This window comes from Cheilinus undulatus, linkage group 9 (assembly GCF_018320785.1).
Source record: "Cheilinus undulatus linkage group 9, ASM1832078v1, whole genome shotgun sequence".
NCBI classification, from domain to species: Eukaryota; Metazoa; Chordata; class Actinopteri; order Labriformes; family Labridae; genus Cheilinus; species Cheilinus undulatus.
This window is the reverse complement of record NC_054873.1, coordinates 2,862,056-2,874,763: the sequence shown is the minus strand read 5'-3', so window position 1 is coordinate 2,874,763 and position 12,708 is coordinate 2,862,056. Positions and strand designations below refer to the sequence as shown.

The window sequence follows — 12,708 nt, the reverse complement described above, 5'->3', positions numbered from 1 at the left end:
GAGTTTCATAAAGGGTGGCTTACATTTCAGATCAAAGGTATAATGTGTTCTTATAAATTACTCTGCATGCATCTGTGGGCGACCGCCACCAAGAATCATGGGCACTTAGAGGCTGAGCTATGATGCCTAAATAAACTCTGTAGTATTACTTCTCCATTACTATTATTAACATAGGACTTATGAAATGATGATTAAACTGAATGTTTGGTCTGTTATTTTTTCATCCTTGTGCAGCATTTTTAACAAACTGTGAGTCACCTGTGGTCTTCAAATTACTACATCTTGATAATAAAAATATTCATATAAAAGGTAAATTACATCTTTAATGGCACAGTTCATATTTGCTTGCTTGAGAACAGGGATTGTGCTGGCATGAGGAGCTAACACTGGTCTGCTGTGTTCATCTTTTCTCTTCATGCCAATAGAAAATGAATGACCTCAAAGATATTTTTTATTAAATATCTGTCAATTAGTCAGGAAAAGGAATGCTTTAAAAATCGATTGCTACTGGTAGTCATATTTCACTAAATCCTATTCAAAATGTTAAAGAGAAAAATGACAGATTGTAAAATGGTATGACGGAATTTTTACGACTGTCAAGAAAGGTCTGATGAATAAATTCTGAGGGTTGGGAATTCTAAATGCTGATTTGCTTTCACCACAAAGTAAAAAATCACAACCTTTATGTACAGATTCTACATTTGTATGTACAACATCAACTCCTACCTCTTTTTCTGCAGCATCAGGATCAGAATTCAGAGGCTCCGGGTTCAACCACTCCAGAAACCTGCAGGGGACAACAGAGCAAAAATACGAGAATGGTGCACCAATAAATAAAATATTAAAGGAGCAAAAAAAGAACAATACAAACAATACCTTTCTATAACACTAAAAAACTGAGTGCATTTAATGTGACATCAGTGAGATTTATGGTAACCAAACATGCCTCCACCTGGTATCTGCAACAACAAATCTCCACCCTCATCAGATTTTTTTGGGTTAATTGAACACAAGGTAGAACATGAATTAGCTCCTAAGTTTAACTTCTCCACTCCTGTTTTGGCAGAATGATCTGCATTCCTCAGGTATTCCACTGGTGTCTTTTTTCATTTAGACAGTGTCCAACTTTATCTTTTAATCTGATTAAACACTGTCTTAAAAAGAGGTACAGTTTTCACTCTGAGTGAAATCTCACCGAGAACAGACCCGCTCCTCTTCACTCCTCCACATCTTCTCTGTAGCTCCAGACTCTCCTGATCTACTCAAAGGACAAAGAGTTGAGGCTTCAGCTCAGACATGACAGTGTTCACATGGACTCCAGTGTCCCGGTTTCTGTTTGTGCATTTAAACATCTTCAGAAACTGGAATCCCAGTTTTAAGGAACCTGATTTTGCTACCTGAAGCACTGCGAAAGAGAATAGGATACTGTAGGATACTACAGAGATACTGCAGAGAACCTGCACAGGTGCAAATTGGACTTTACTCTTCATCTCTCCTTAGACACCGATATTTTGGAGGTGTAGTGGAGGACCATCTGGTTTGTCTGCCCTGAGAGAGTGAGTGGCGGCCGGGCTGCTGTGTACGCAGTCGCCTGTGTGAGCTGACAGCAGGGGTTTGTCCAAACATGCTCGTGTTTAGATGACCACAGAACTGAACTTATTGTTTTTCAAGCTATGATTGAAACCTGAGCACGGGTTATAGTGGAGACAGAGGACGACCACTCACACTGAGGATGACAGCACTTTGTAAGCATCTTGCTCCGTCAGTCAACACTAGGAATGGGGATCAAAACCCAGTTCTGTGTTTTTGAAATACCCTAAAATCAAAAACGTTTTAGCTTATCGATACTGCTATCGAGTCTTACAGTCTCTGTGACGTAACGTCATTTTAAGATATAACTGTTGTAAAAACATACAGCAGTTCTTTCAAGGAGAACATAAACTAAAAACACATCAATATTGTGCATCACCAGAATGTACCTTCAACTGTCTGCTTGAGGAAAAAAGATGCTGCCGGCAAGACGCATGCTATCATATCCACCTACACTGGGAGTAACATGCTCTCATATCCCTCTCTTCAGCTGCTTCAGGACAGTTTTCTTCTTCAGCTGCTCAGATAAATGCTGAAAAGTGCTCCAAAACTTTGTAGAAATTCCTGTTTGTTAAAAGTAGTAATCCAGTGTAGAAGTCCTTGGTGGAATCAGCAGAGCTGAAGTTAATTAGCCAACTTAAGCTGAAAGATGGAAAATATGATGCATTCAGGTAACCTCAGTAAATTAGACAACTGTATACTATATGATGTGTTCAAGTGTCACATGAAAGTGGGAAAACTTAGTTTTTGACGCGAAACCTTAATAAATACAGTTGTGAATATAAAGAATGTGTTTATATTTGAAGGATATAGAATAGCTGTTACAGACTGAATCATAGCTTTTTAACTTAAGCACTACTCAGCTAAGACCACTCGAGTGTAAATATTCGTCTCCATTCTGTTTTTCCACCAAACTATAGAAAAGTATCGATAGTAGTATTGATAAGGACTTGGATCAACAAGGAGTATCGATAAGGCTATCAATTTCAATAAAAACTAACAATCCCCATCCCTAGTCAACACGTACAAGGCCTGAAATCTGGATACGATAGCACATCTGGTGTTCTTCTCAAGGTAAAGGTTTGAGCTTTTTCTGGGCATGCTATTAGCCACTGTTTTCAACAAATATTCTGATGCTGTTTCTGGGACAGTTGTTGTGAAGTTATTTGCATGATCTGTAACTTATTTCCAGAAGTCTCTGCTAAATTTGCTTTATGATTAATTATAATAGTTTTAATAGAACTATATTCACTCTGTTTTAGCCCTTTCATCCCTAGAGGCCCCATATCTGGGGCTAGCTCTCCTCTGAGGAAAACCTTTAAAATGCGGTCTCCAAGTCCATGAAAAGAGTCCTGTCACACACTGTTTAAAGCCCACAGATCATGGCAAACTAACAAGTACAACATTTTCCACCTAAACAAAACAACTCAGACAGTAGAATGAAAAGATGTCAGAACTACAGTTCCTCTAAACATAGTACTTTACTGCAAACAAGGCACCCTCAATACTTTAACAATATTTCATGCCAGTGACACAGGAGATTTTTTACTCTGAAAGTGTATACATTTTTAGGCAGAAAAATGTAATGCTATTTTCCATCTTTATTGACTCAGTCCCAGTAACTTCTACAAGGATTTTACACATCTGCTGAAATCTGTAAAGAGTTTTCTTTACATTGATGCCAAGCTTATTCATGTAGACTTTGTAGTTGCAGAGAAATACCCAGTTGTATTTGGGTATGTCATTTTCAAGCCTGAGCACAAAAAAGGGCCTAGGGATGAAAGGGTTAAAACATAAAGTCATGCAGCCCTATTCTTCAGAGGTCACCCTTTCATTCCTTGCCATCCTCTCAGTTTCTTTTCTGAAGTTGTTTTTCACCTGTGTATTAGTCAAGCACACATTTTAGTGTAAATAAAGTCGTTTTCTAAAAGCCAATTTCTAAAAACTCTAATAACCTCTGAACGGGTATGACAAACAGCTCGGAACATCAAGCGTGAGTAACATGTCTGTCTATTCTATTATTGTGTACCTATTAGGACCTCTCCATGCTCTAAAATGCAAACTTGAGCAAGACACCTAACCCTGATTATCTCAGCCAAGATTAGGCCTGCTCCAGTTTCCTCACCTGGCACTGAGTGATGCCTCCTGGTGCTGTTTATCAGCCTCTCTGGTGTATGGAGGGTGTGGTCTGTAGGACCAAAACATAAATGGGACATTTTAAGTGCTGTGTAGTAGGAATGTATTCCATTCTGTATATTTACAGAAATAGAAAGCGTCCTCATCATATGCTTTCATTTATTCAGATGAATCATTCAAAAACATCTCAATGCCTTAACTGTTCTGCTGAAGCCGTGCTGGGAGCCTGTACGTCCTGTCCCTTGCAGGTGTCAGAGCCTGAAGTTGTCTCTTCTGGTTGACAATCTGTGAGCTCTGGCTGACTCGCCTAAAAATGCATGACAAATATTTTGCAACACCGTCATCACCGGTTTAAATACGTGCTGTGTTGTAGTTCAAAAACAGGGTAAATCGCTTTCACAGCTGGCATAGCAGAGACAACCGCTCAGTCTGAGTTCAATCATCTAATGTTTTACTTCAGCATTACAAGCAGCTGGGTAACTAAGATCAGTGGTTCTTAAACTGGGGTCCAGGGACCCCTGGGGGTCTGTGAGCCACAGCTTGGGGGTCCGCGGATTAATTCAAAACAAATTATTAAAGTAATGTCATGTCATTAAAAAGCAAATAAATACATGTGGGACCACAGTGCCATAAAACAACCGTACTAAACCAATGACACCAACATTAGTCAGCTTTGGGCCAATAAAAACTCAGATATGATTGTGACATACCACATAAATCTATCACTCGTCACACATCAGTCTCTTTACTCAGGATGCATTTGGTGTGAAGGTCCAGCAAGCAAAAACAGATAAATATTTGAATGCATCCACTTCATCAAGTGATTCTCGGCCCAAACCAGCTAAACTGAGAAAATATGATAACAGCTATCTGGAGTTTGGTTTTATTGAGAACAGTGACAGAAGACCAACATGTGTTGTGTGTCTTCATGTGTTTGCAAATGAAACCAAGAAGCCCGCAAAGCTAAAGAATCTCTGATAACAAAGCAGAGTTTTAGGACAAAAGAAAAATGTTTTTCTGGCGACATGAGGAATACACTCCCCAGAAAATACACCATCTAGGAGTACAAATGGGAGTTTACACATGTTTCATCAACGTGAGGGTTATGTGGGGATCCTTGGAAAATGTTCTGCCCTGTAAGCCCTGAAAAGTTTGAGAACCCCTGACTAAGATAACGTCACCTATTGGTGCTGTTGTAATTAAGCACAGCACACTGGTAAACATGTCCTCTCAGAGTCTGATGGCTGTAATAGCCTCAACATACAGTATGTCCGCTTTTCAGAGCATCTCTGCTGGTCCAGCGATTCATCTTTAATGGCTTAAATGACTGGTTAAAAATGTGTTTCAACTCTAGCTCTTGTTTTAAGTCCGTGATGAGTCAAAGATCCAGGCTGTGGCGTTTAACGAGGTCAGAGAAGCAGCTGTTAACTCTGTAGCAGCATCAATTTGCCGGTGCAGCAGCCAAAGCAAAGTCAAATCAACAATAAACACGCTTCTTTCATCAAGATTCTCACAATAAAACTCTGTAGTTGTTATTTTTCTCAAATGCTTTTGTTGTGAAGGCCCACATCAGGACATGTGCTCAAGTCAGTAGCTTAACCCACCTCAGCAGGGTAGAGACGTCACTTAAAAGAGCAGTTACAAAGAAGTGAACACAGAGATTTCAAAAATCAGATTTCTGCGGCCTTATGGTCAGACATGTGTTCAGTGTGCTATCACAGGTTTATTTTATGACAGGCCATTATAACCCACATATGAATTAAAATGCTTTATTTCACATTTTGTAATACCGTAATAAAATAAAGTTAAGGTAGAGTGCATGTCTACCATCTATGAATATGAAAGTGATGTCCTGCTTCATTATTCCAGTGAGTGTCTCTAGCATGAGAAACTCCAGTGTTCTGCATGAACTTACAGTGGGAGTTGTCTGCTGGTAGCTGCTGAGAGGATTCAGAAACTTCAGGAACCTTTAGGAAAGGGAAGTGTGCAGTCAGTGTAAACCAGATCTATTAAAGGCACTAAATGTGTTTAAAGTTATAGCAACATTTACACAAAAACAATTCAGTGATAACAGTCGTTTTTCATTCTAAACAAAGTTCAAGGTTCGGACTACAGTGTTTTAAAAACAGCAGTCGGCTGTGTGACACAACTCTATGTGGACAAACGATGAGGTGGGGTTGACCTTAAACTACAAAGAGAGTAAATTTAAAGAAAATGTCAGAATAGAGTGAGCAGCACAGACAAACTCAGGAGGCTGTATTCCATCTGGTAGGACATGGCTATTGACTAGAATGGTGTTGCCCATTTAAGATGGCAGCACTCATAATTCAGCCGTAGATTTGTCTACAGTAGCAGATTTTTCTCAGAACAGGACAACAGAAGAGCAAAGAACCACTCTGACAGCTTTTCTTGGTGAAAAAGATGCTTTTGCTTTTCTCTTGCCCAGCTTCAGCAAGAGTTTAATTTACCGACTGACTCCACTGATAGTGAACAATGATAACGGCTGCCTGTGCAGCTGTTATGTAGCATCCTCTGTTGTTATGTAGCAGCGTATGCCCACTATGTCAAATATTTTGTTGCTCTGATTGGCCTGTTACTCACCCCATCTCAGTGTAGGTTAACCGAAAATGCCACTGTCGTGTAAACAACCAGTCCAAACATACCAAAGGCTTCTGATTTTATCTGGCATTGTTGTGTAAACACCTTATATGGGACTCAGTGGCATCACTGACCTGAACAGGCTGAGGTTTTTGGACAGAGCTGCAGCCAGAGACGAGTCCGTCTCCTCTGAAGAGTCACTGAGCAAGAGAGCAGCTCTGTTAACTTTAGATTAAAAACACTATACTCACACAGCCTGCAGCTGTTCTGCTCTTACCTCTCTGCAGCAGCGATGTCTGAGCTGTTCTCTGATTGGCCACGGGGAGACAGCTGTTCTTCTGTGACCTTTGACCTGCTGCCATCCTCACAGCTCAGCTCATTTATTCTCTAAAGCAGCAGAGAGGTTTGAGGTGAGGACATTGAGGATTTACAGCAGAAACAACAGCAACACTGAGAGTTACTGACCTGAGGGGACGAGGGAGATATCAGCCAATCACCTGTTTCGCCTGCAGCCACATCATGTGACCTCACTGAGGGATGGACACAAAGAGAACAGACATATGAGACTATATAGTTACAGGTTATAGTGAACACAGGAGGCTGATAATATCTACGTTATTTTGAGACTTGAAAAAGAGACAAAGAGAAATCGAATCTGAAACTCAGTCCCCATCATAAGTAGGAACCCTGTGAATGGCAGGTTTTTGCAGATGTGCCATGATTCAGACTAAAACACACCCAGTAAGGCATAAAAAACACTGACCTCTGTTCAGCTCATGCATCTGTTAAAATATGTGCCTGTCTGTGTGTTTACCGGGAGATGGTAGTGTTTGTGTTGCCAGCTTGTTTGCAGCAGTCCTTGAAGGGCTGAGCTGGTTTAAAACACTAGATGACAACATGACAGGATGCTCGTCCACCTCGTCCAGCTGGGTGCCATCAGCTGACTCTCTGATGTAAAATGCAAACTTCTTGACCACCAGGTCATCATTTACGGAGATCTGAAACATCAACAGAGTCCTGTTTGTGGTAAACTGTTGTCAGAACTCTTCCAGAATGAATATGACTGGAATTAAAGTTCACCTTGACATCCCCAACAGTGAGGTAGAGCTCAATGGAGGTGGAGTCTGACTCAGATTCAAGCAGAACGGCCTCCGTCTGAGTCGATGCTGGTGCAGGAAAAAGTTAAAATGGTTTAAAAAAACAAAGTCAAGACAGACTGTGACAAATGTCAGTGGAGTTTCATTTCAAAAAGTTGCACACACGGAGGTTTGATTGGCTATTTTCTTATGTCCAGCTCTGAAATAGCTGCAAACTGCAACAAAAGCACTCTGTCTTACACACACAAACAGTATGGCCATCTGTGCCAGCAGGTCAGCAGGTAGGCCTATTTCCTGATCATTTATTTCCTTTATTATCTAAGGTGTAGATAAGCTAACTTGCCACATGTAGGCCTTACCTTAGCCTTATTTTTGACCCAAACATGCTTAAAAGCACAGTACTGTATGTTTTACATTCCTAGTTAAAGGCACTGCACATGTTACCTAGAAGAGATTTAAGAGGAAAACTGAAGTTGTCTCCTGAGTAGCTCACCTTGCAGCAGGTTGTGCAGGTAGAGTGTGGCAGAACTGTCCCACTGATGGGATGGACTTCAGAGAAAAAGAATGAAAAACAGTTATAGTATAACAGCAAACATGTTTTAACTGTACAAAGTCAAGAAAAGATGCAACAACAACTCAGCAGCTGCATTTTTATCTTTGTGGACTAAAAATAAAACAGGACATCCAAAGGTCTGGGGTAACCCCAGAGCTGTTCTTACATAAGCTCTGCCTTCTCCTCAAAGACGGACACCCGCAGGGTCGTTGGTTTGATTCCTGCCAGGTGAAACCTCCTCACCCAGAAAGGCAGCTGGACGAAGTTTGGCATTGCAACTCTGATCCTGTTCAGACCAAGAAAAGTTAAACAGCACAGAGACACAAGAACAGACATGCATGATAGTCACCCACATAAAACCTCTTTGGTGTGATCTTTATTTTTGTTTCATTTTATGCCCCCAAAACAAACTTTAAACCTTTATAAAACGCTGGTGGAGAAAAGTCAGAAAGACTATCCTCTGATAAAATTAGCCTGTAACTGTTTGATCAAAAAGGCAGTGAAGAGTTGAAGAGGACTCGATCTCAACTTACTGGTCGGAGGACACAACTAGTCGTTCTCCGTAGTCGACCAGGAAGCAGCGAGCCTGACAGGACACCGAGTCCATGACGATGGACTCCACCACAGCCCGGCACCACGACTTCATGACGGACCAGTACACCACACAGAGCTTAGAGGAAACACAGCATACAGAGCAAAGCAATGAAACAATCCAAGGAAGGGATACTTGGATAAAATAAAGTCCTCAACGACAAGCTCTTGGTTGATCTGCAGCTGTGAGCTTGCACATCAAAGTAGCAGCTTTTTCTAGTTTAAATAACTAAGGCTATCTGGAGTGCCCCAATAGTTGTCCTAAATGACGACAGCCTCACAGAGGCTAACAGTAACATAACAATCCAAATTATAACCCAAATTACTTTCACCAGTGAAAATTCTCTTTCTCTCAGAACTAAACTTTATGCAACTGCTGCTAATGCTAGCTTGTTCAGGGCACTGTCTGAGCAGAAACTGTCGACAGGCGTATGGGGAAATTTCTAAATGAAAGCATTTCTTGAAGCGTTGATGTAGATCGATGTATTGGCTCTCTATCCATCTGACTGGATTAGTAATCAACCAATCGATGTATCAATATACATCAGTGGATCCTGACACCCCCTACAATGAATATGGCAGCCTGAAACATTGTGATATGTGGCAATGCTGAAAGACATCTCACTCATGAAATGTCTGACAATTTCAGGCCTCCCTAATTGTATGAATATTCAAGTTAACTGATCGCATTACCAAAATAAAATATAACAAAAATCATCAGTTTTATTCAACATGTTTTTCCTATTACTTTAAGGACCCACAGCAAATCCCCATCAAGTCAAAGTAAGGCATTAAACCCCGTTCTCAGCCTTATTCAGGTGTTTTAAAACCCTGTTGAACAGGTGTTTTTACCTGTCCCTCCTCTATTGATGAGGGCTTCAGCCGGCGCAGATCCTGGGTGACGTCGTGGTAGAAGAGGTTCATCTGAGCTAGTAGATTATCATATTGCAGTGATGTTGCTGCGTCACCACCAAGACCCTGAACTACCCGACCCCAGAGGCAGGACGGGTTCTCAACCTGCACAGGTCAGAGAACATGTCAAGTTACAGATTCGACTTCAGTTCAAAGTTTCCAGTTCTTGCAAATAGTTGTTCTTATATACAAGAAAGAAAGAAGTCTTGGATGGCCAAGATAATAAATTCAATATTGCCTGATTTTACTGGTATTGTATTGAAGTGGAACCTGCATTATGCAAACCACTCCTGTGCTCTGCAAGATACTAAGCTTGAGGTCTTGTGGACTTAAAACAGGGGTTCTCAACTGATCCAGCCTTTAGGACCCTCCAGTCTGTCTTAAGACCGATCACGACCCAACTTTCCAAAAAAAATTTCCAATAAAACCTGTTCCAAAAAGAAAAAATTCCGAAACACGTAATATAAAAAAGAAAAAGGACAAAACTGACAAATTTTAAACTCCCTTTCCCCATCATTAAGTGTCAATTTTTGGCCATTTTTCTTGAGAACTTGTGAAATTACTTCAATATCATGGGAAAAGTTGCCATTTATTGCAAGAAGAGGGGATAAATTAGTTAAAATATTGATCAAACTAGGGATGCACGATATTAGATTTTTGCCGATATCTGATGTGCCGATATTTTGAAACAAATTTTGGCCGATACCGATATTCAATTACATTTTTTTCCACTGTTATAAACACCAATTCTATCATGGACTACATTTTTTTTTAAATACTGGTAGTCTGTTTTTGTATTAACTGACAAAACATTTGATTTTTATCAGAACTGAAGGATATGTTTTTTTTTTTTTTTTCAAATACAGCCATACACTAATGACAAACTTACAGTAATGTCTTTGGGTTACATGTGTATTACATGCTTACATGTATTTTCAACAGTACAGCCAAAGTCATCTGCATTTTTGAGGGCAATAAGCAGCAGCAAAATAACCTGCTTACACTGAGCTCCACAGTGCAAAAAAGAAACAGCTTATAAATTTATACTGATTCTCCTTGTTACTCAGCCAGTTTGCAGGATGGCTCCCTGAAATACTCCTGACAAAGGGCTTTAAAAAAACAACAACAACACAGATTCTTAAATGCAAAAAAACTAGCTATAGTTTAGAACTTAATTATAATTCTAAATTTCTGAGACTCAAGATGAACAGAAATAAAACTTCAACTAAAGTAGTTTTCCTGATTCTGCTTTAAACAGCACAAACTAACTAAGCAACCAAGTTTAATGGGCATTTCACTGTAAACAGCTCTGTGACAACACAGTGACACCCACATTTCCAATGCTGGACACACCTTCGTGCACCTTCGAGTGTGCACGGGAGATGGCACTCAGAAGTCCGTCACTGCTTTTGCCATGTTTCACGCATGTCACGTAGGACGACATGCATGTTCTTTTTATCTCTAACTAAACATGCTATCAAAAGCGGCTGCAACTGCGGCTGCTGAGTGAGCACTCCTGTGAGTGTAGGACAGACTTTTTAAGAGTAAAATCCTCATCTATCCACGGAGGCGGTGAGGCTAAACGTGATGATGTCTATATATCCGTGGTGAAGCTAATATGTTTAGCTTTAACGAGGAGCTTCTCTACGGGACTGGAAACTTAGTTTTGCAGTTCAGGTAAGGCTATAAGCGCCTGCTAGGTATAACGTAGCGGGGCTTTAAATGCATCACAAGCCGGTATATTCCACCACGCTGAAAGGCTGATTATCAAGAGCTATAAATTCAATGATTTTGCTGTTCAGCTCCTTACCTTTGGGTGGTCACTGCTGTATTTTTTAGCTTTGTTGAATGACTCAAGTAGACGCTGCTGCCGAGTTTTCCCTGGCACGAAGTTTTGCCATTCTTTATAGTCCTTGTAGTCATCAGGTTGGGGGGTTTTTCGATGCAAAATTAAAGTGGTGGTGTTAAAGGCATGTTGTCGAGCTCCTCCACACATCTGATGTACTTTACAAGAAATGCAAACAGCAGCTTTGCTGTCTTGTTCCCACACCTCAGCCCCCCCCACACAGCTGACATGTTGTTTATTGTTGTTTGCGCACGTCCGGCATCATCGTGTGCGCTTAATTATGACGTCATATTATCAGCCGTACACATCGGCGTAAATTTTACTATCGGCTGATACCAATAATTAACTTTTTAAGCTATTATCGGCCGATACCGATATACTACCAATAATATCGTGCATCCCTAGATCAAACATTAAAATTCACCCAGTTTCACAGCAAAACAGTGTAAAATAAAAGGTGTCGATGCATGTCCAATAAGGACTTCAGGACTTTTGCCACCTTTTTTTTTTTCAGACATCTAGTCACAACCCACTTTTGGGTCCCGACCCACCAGTTGAGAACCACCGACTTAAACGATGCAAACATAACTGCTGTTTCTGGTAAAAGATTGCATTTGATTCTTTGCAGATATCGTGTCCCTATCTTGACTCTTTCAGTAGTGTCATCGGGCAACTGGAATCTGAGATTGTCTGTGACAAAATCACCATCAACAGGCAAATTTGCCCCCAAGAATATCATTAGTTATAACTGACTGTTGCCTGGTATCACCAAAGCTTAAGAGACGATCCAGAGGAAAACACTGAAAATGTATTTAAAGCATTTCACCAGATAGGCAGCAGCTTCTTAGTACTGAATTAACATCATTCATATAACTAATTAACTGCTAATGGTTTATATAAAAATTTCAACACCATTTCTGCACATTCTTTAATTGTAGATCTAATTAAGTCCTAGTGGGAGACTTCTTTTAGAGATAACTGAAGCTTTGCTTGGAGAAAAGGTTGCCACACCCATCTTATTAACATGAAGGGGCAGATTTTTGATTTGGATTTGATGATTATAAATGTCACTGTTACCGTAAAGATATGTGCCTATTTTTAGCTTTAAGCTCCCTACTCTGTTTTAAAACAAGTAAATGTGCGATTAGATCAACAAAAGAGAGATCTCTGGAATTAAAAACCTCCAACTTTCCTAACGTTCATCCAACCTCCATCATGGCGCTCTGCTGTTACAACCTGATATTAACGAACAATTTTTAACATTTATGTAGAAGAATGCTTACTTACCTTCAAAATTGATATTTTTAGCATCATGTGTGGGTTCTTCGACAGTCTAAAAACAAAATAACAGAAAAATAAACGAGTTTACCAAATTTACAGCAGCC

General features: G+C 40.2%; 1 protein-coding gene across 2 annotated transcripts in view; it reads right to left on the bottom strand.

The window, feature by feature from the left end:
• tdrd12 (tudor domain containing 12) overlaps positions 1 to 12,708 on the bottom strand; it is a 37,326-nt gene that overhangs the window by 24,058 nt on the left and 560 nt on the right. Inside the window, exons 2-16 of one of the 2 annotated variants that reach the window (XM_041796191.1) lie at positions 12,611 to 12,656; positions 9,418 to 9,582; positions 8,508 to 8,644; positions 8,141 to 8,260; positions 7,915 to 7,970; positions 7,405 to 7,490; positions 7,139 to 7,322; positions 6,790 to 6,854; positions 6,602 to 6,711; positions 6,459 to 6,524; positions 5,642 to 5,693; positions 3,927 to 4,033; positions 3,716 to 3,778; positions 1,196 to 1,258; positions 727 to 787 (exon numbers count right to left, since the gene is read on the bottom strand). In XM_041796191.1, the coding sequence (XP_041652125.1) occupies positions 727 to 787; positions 1,196 to 1,258; positions 3,716 to 3,778; positions 3,927 to 4,033; positions 5,642 to 5,693; positions 6,459 to 6,524; positions 6,602 to 6,711; positions 6,790 to 6,854; positions 7,139 to 7,322; positions 7,405 to 7,490; positions 7,915 to 7,970; positions 8,141 to 8,260; positions 8,508 to 8,644; positions 9,418 to 9,582; positions 12,611 to 12,637 (1,362 nt within the window). In that variant the 5' untranslated portion in view covers positions 12,638 to 12,656. The remainder of the gene's footprint in view (positions 1 to 726; positions 788 to 1,195; positions 1,259 to 3,715; positions 3,779 to 3,926; positions 4,034 to 5,641; positions 5,694 to 6,458; positions 6,525 to 6,601; positions 6,712 to 6,789; positions 6,855 to 7,138; positions 7,323 to 7,404; positions 7,491 to 7,914; positions 7,971 to 8,140; positions 8,261 to 8,507; positions 8,645 to 9,417; positions 9,583 to 12,610; positions 12,657 to 12,708) is intronic. The other variant, XM_041796192.1, reaches the window with a different exon arrangement.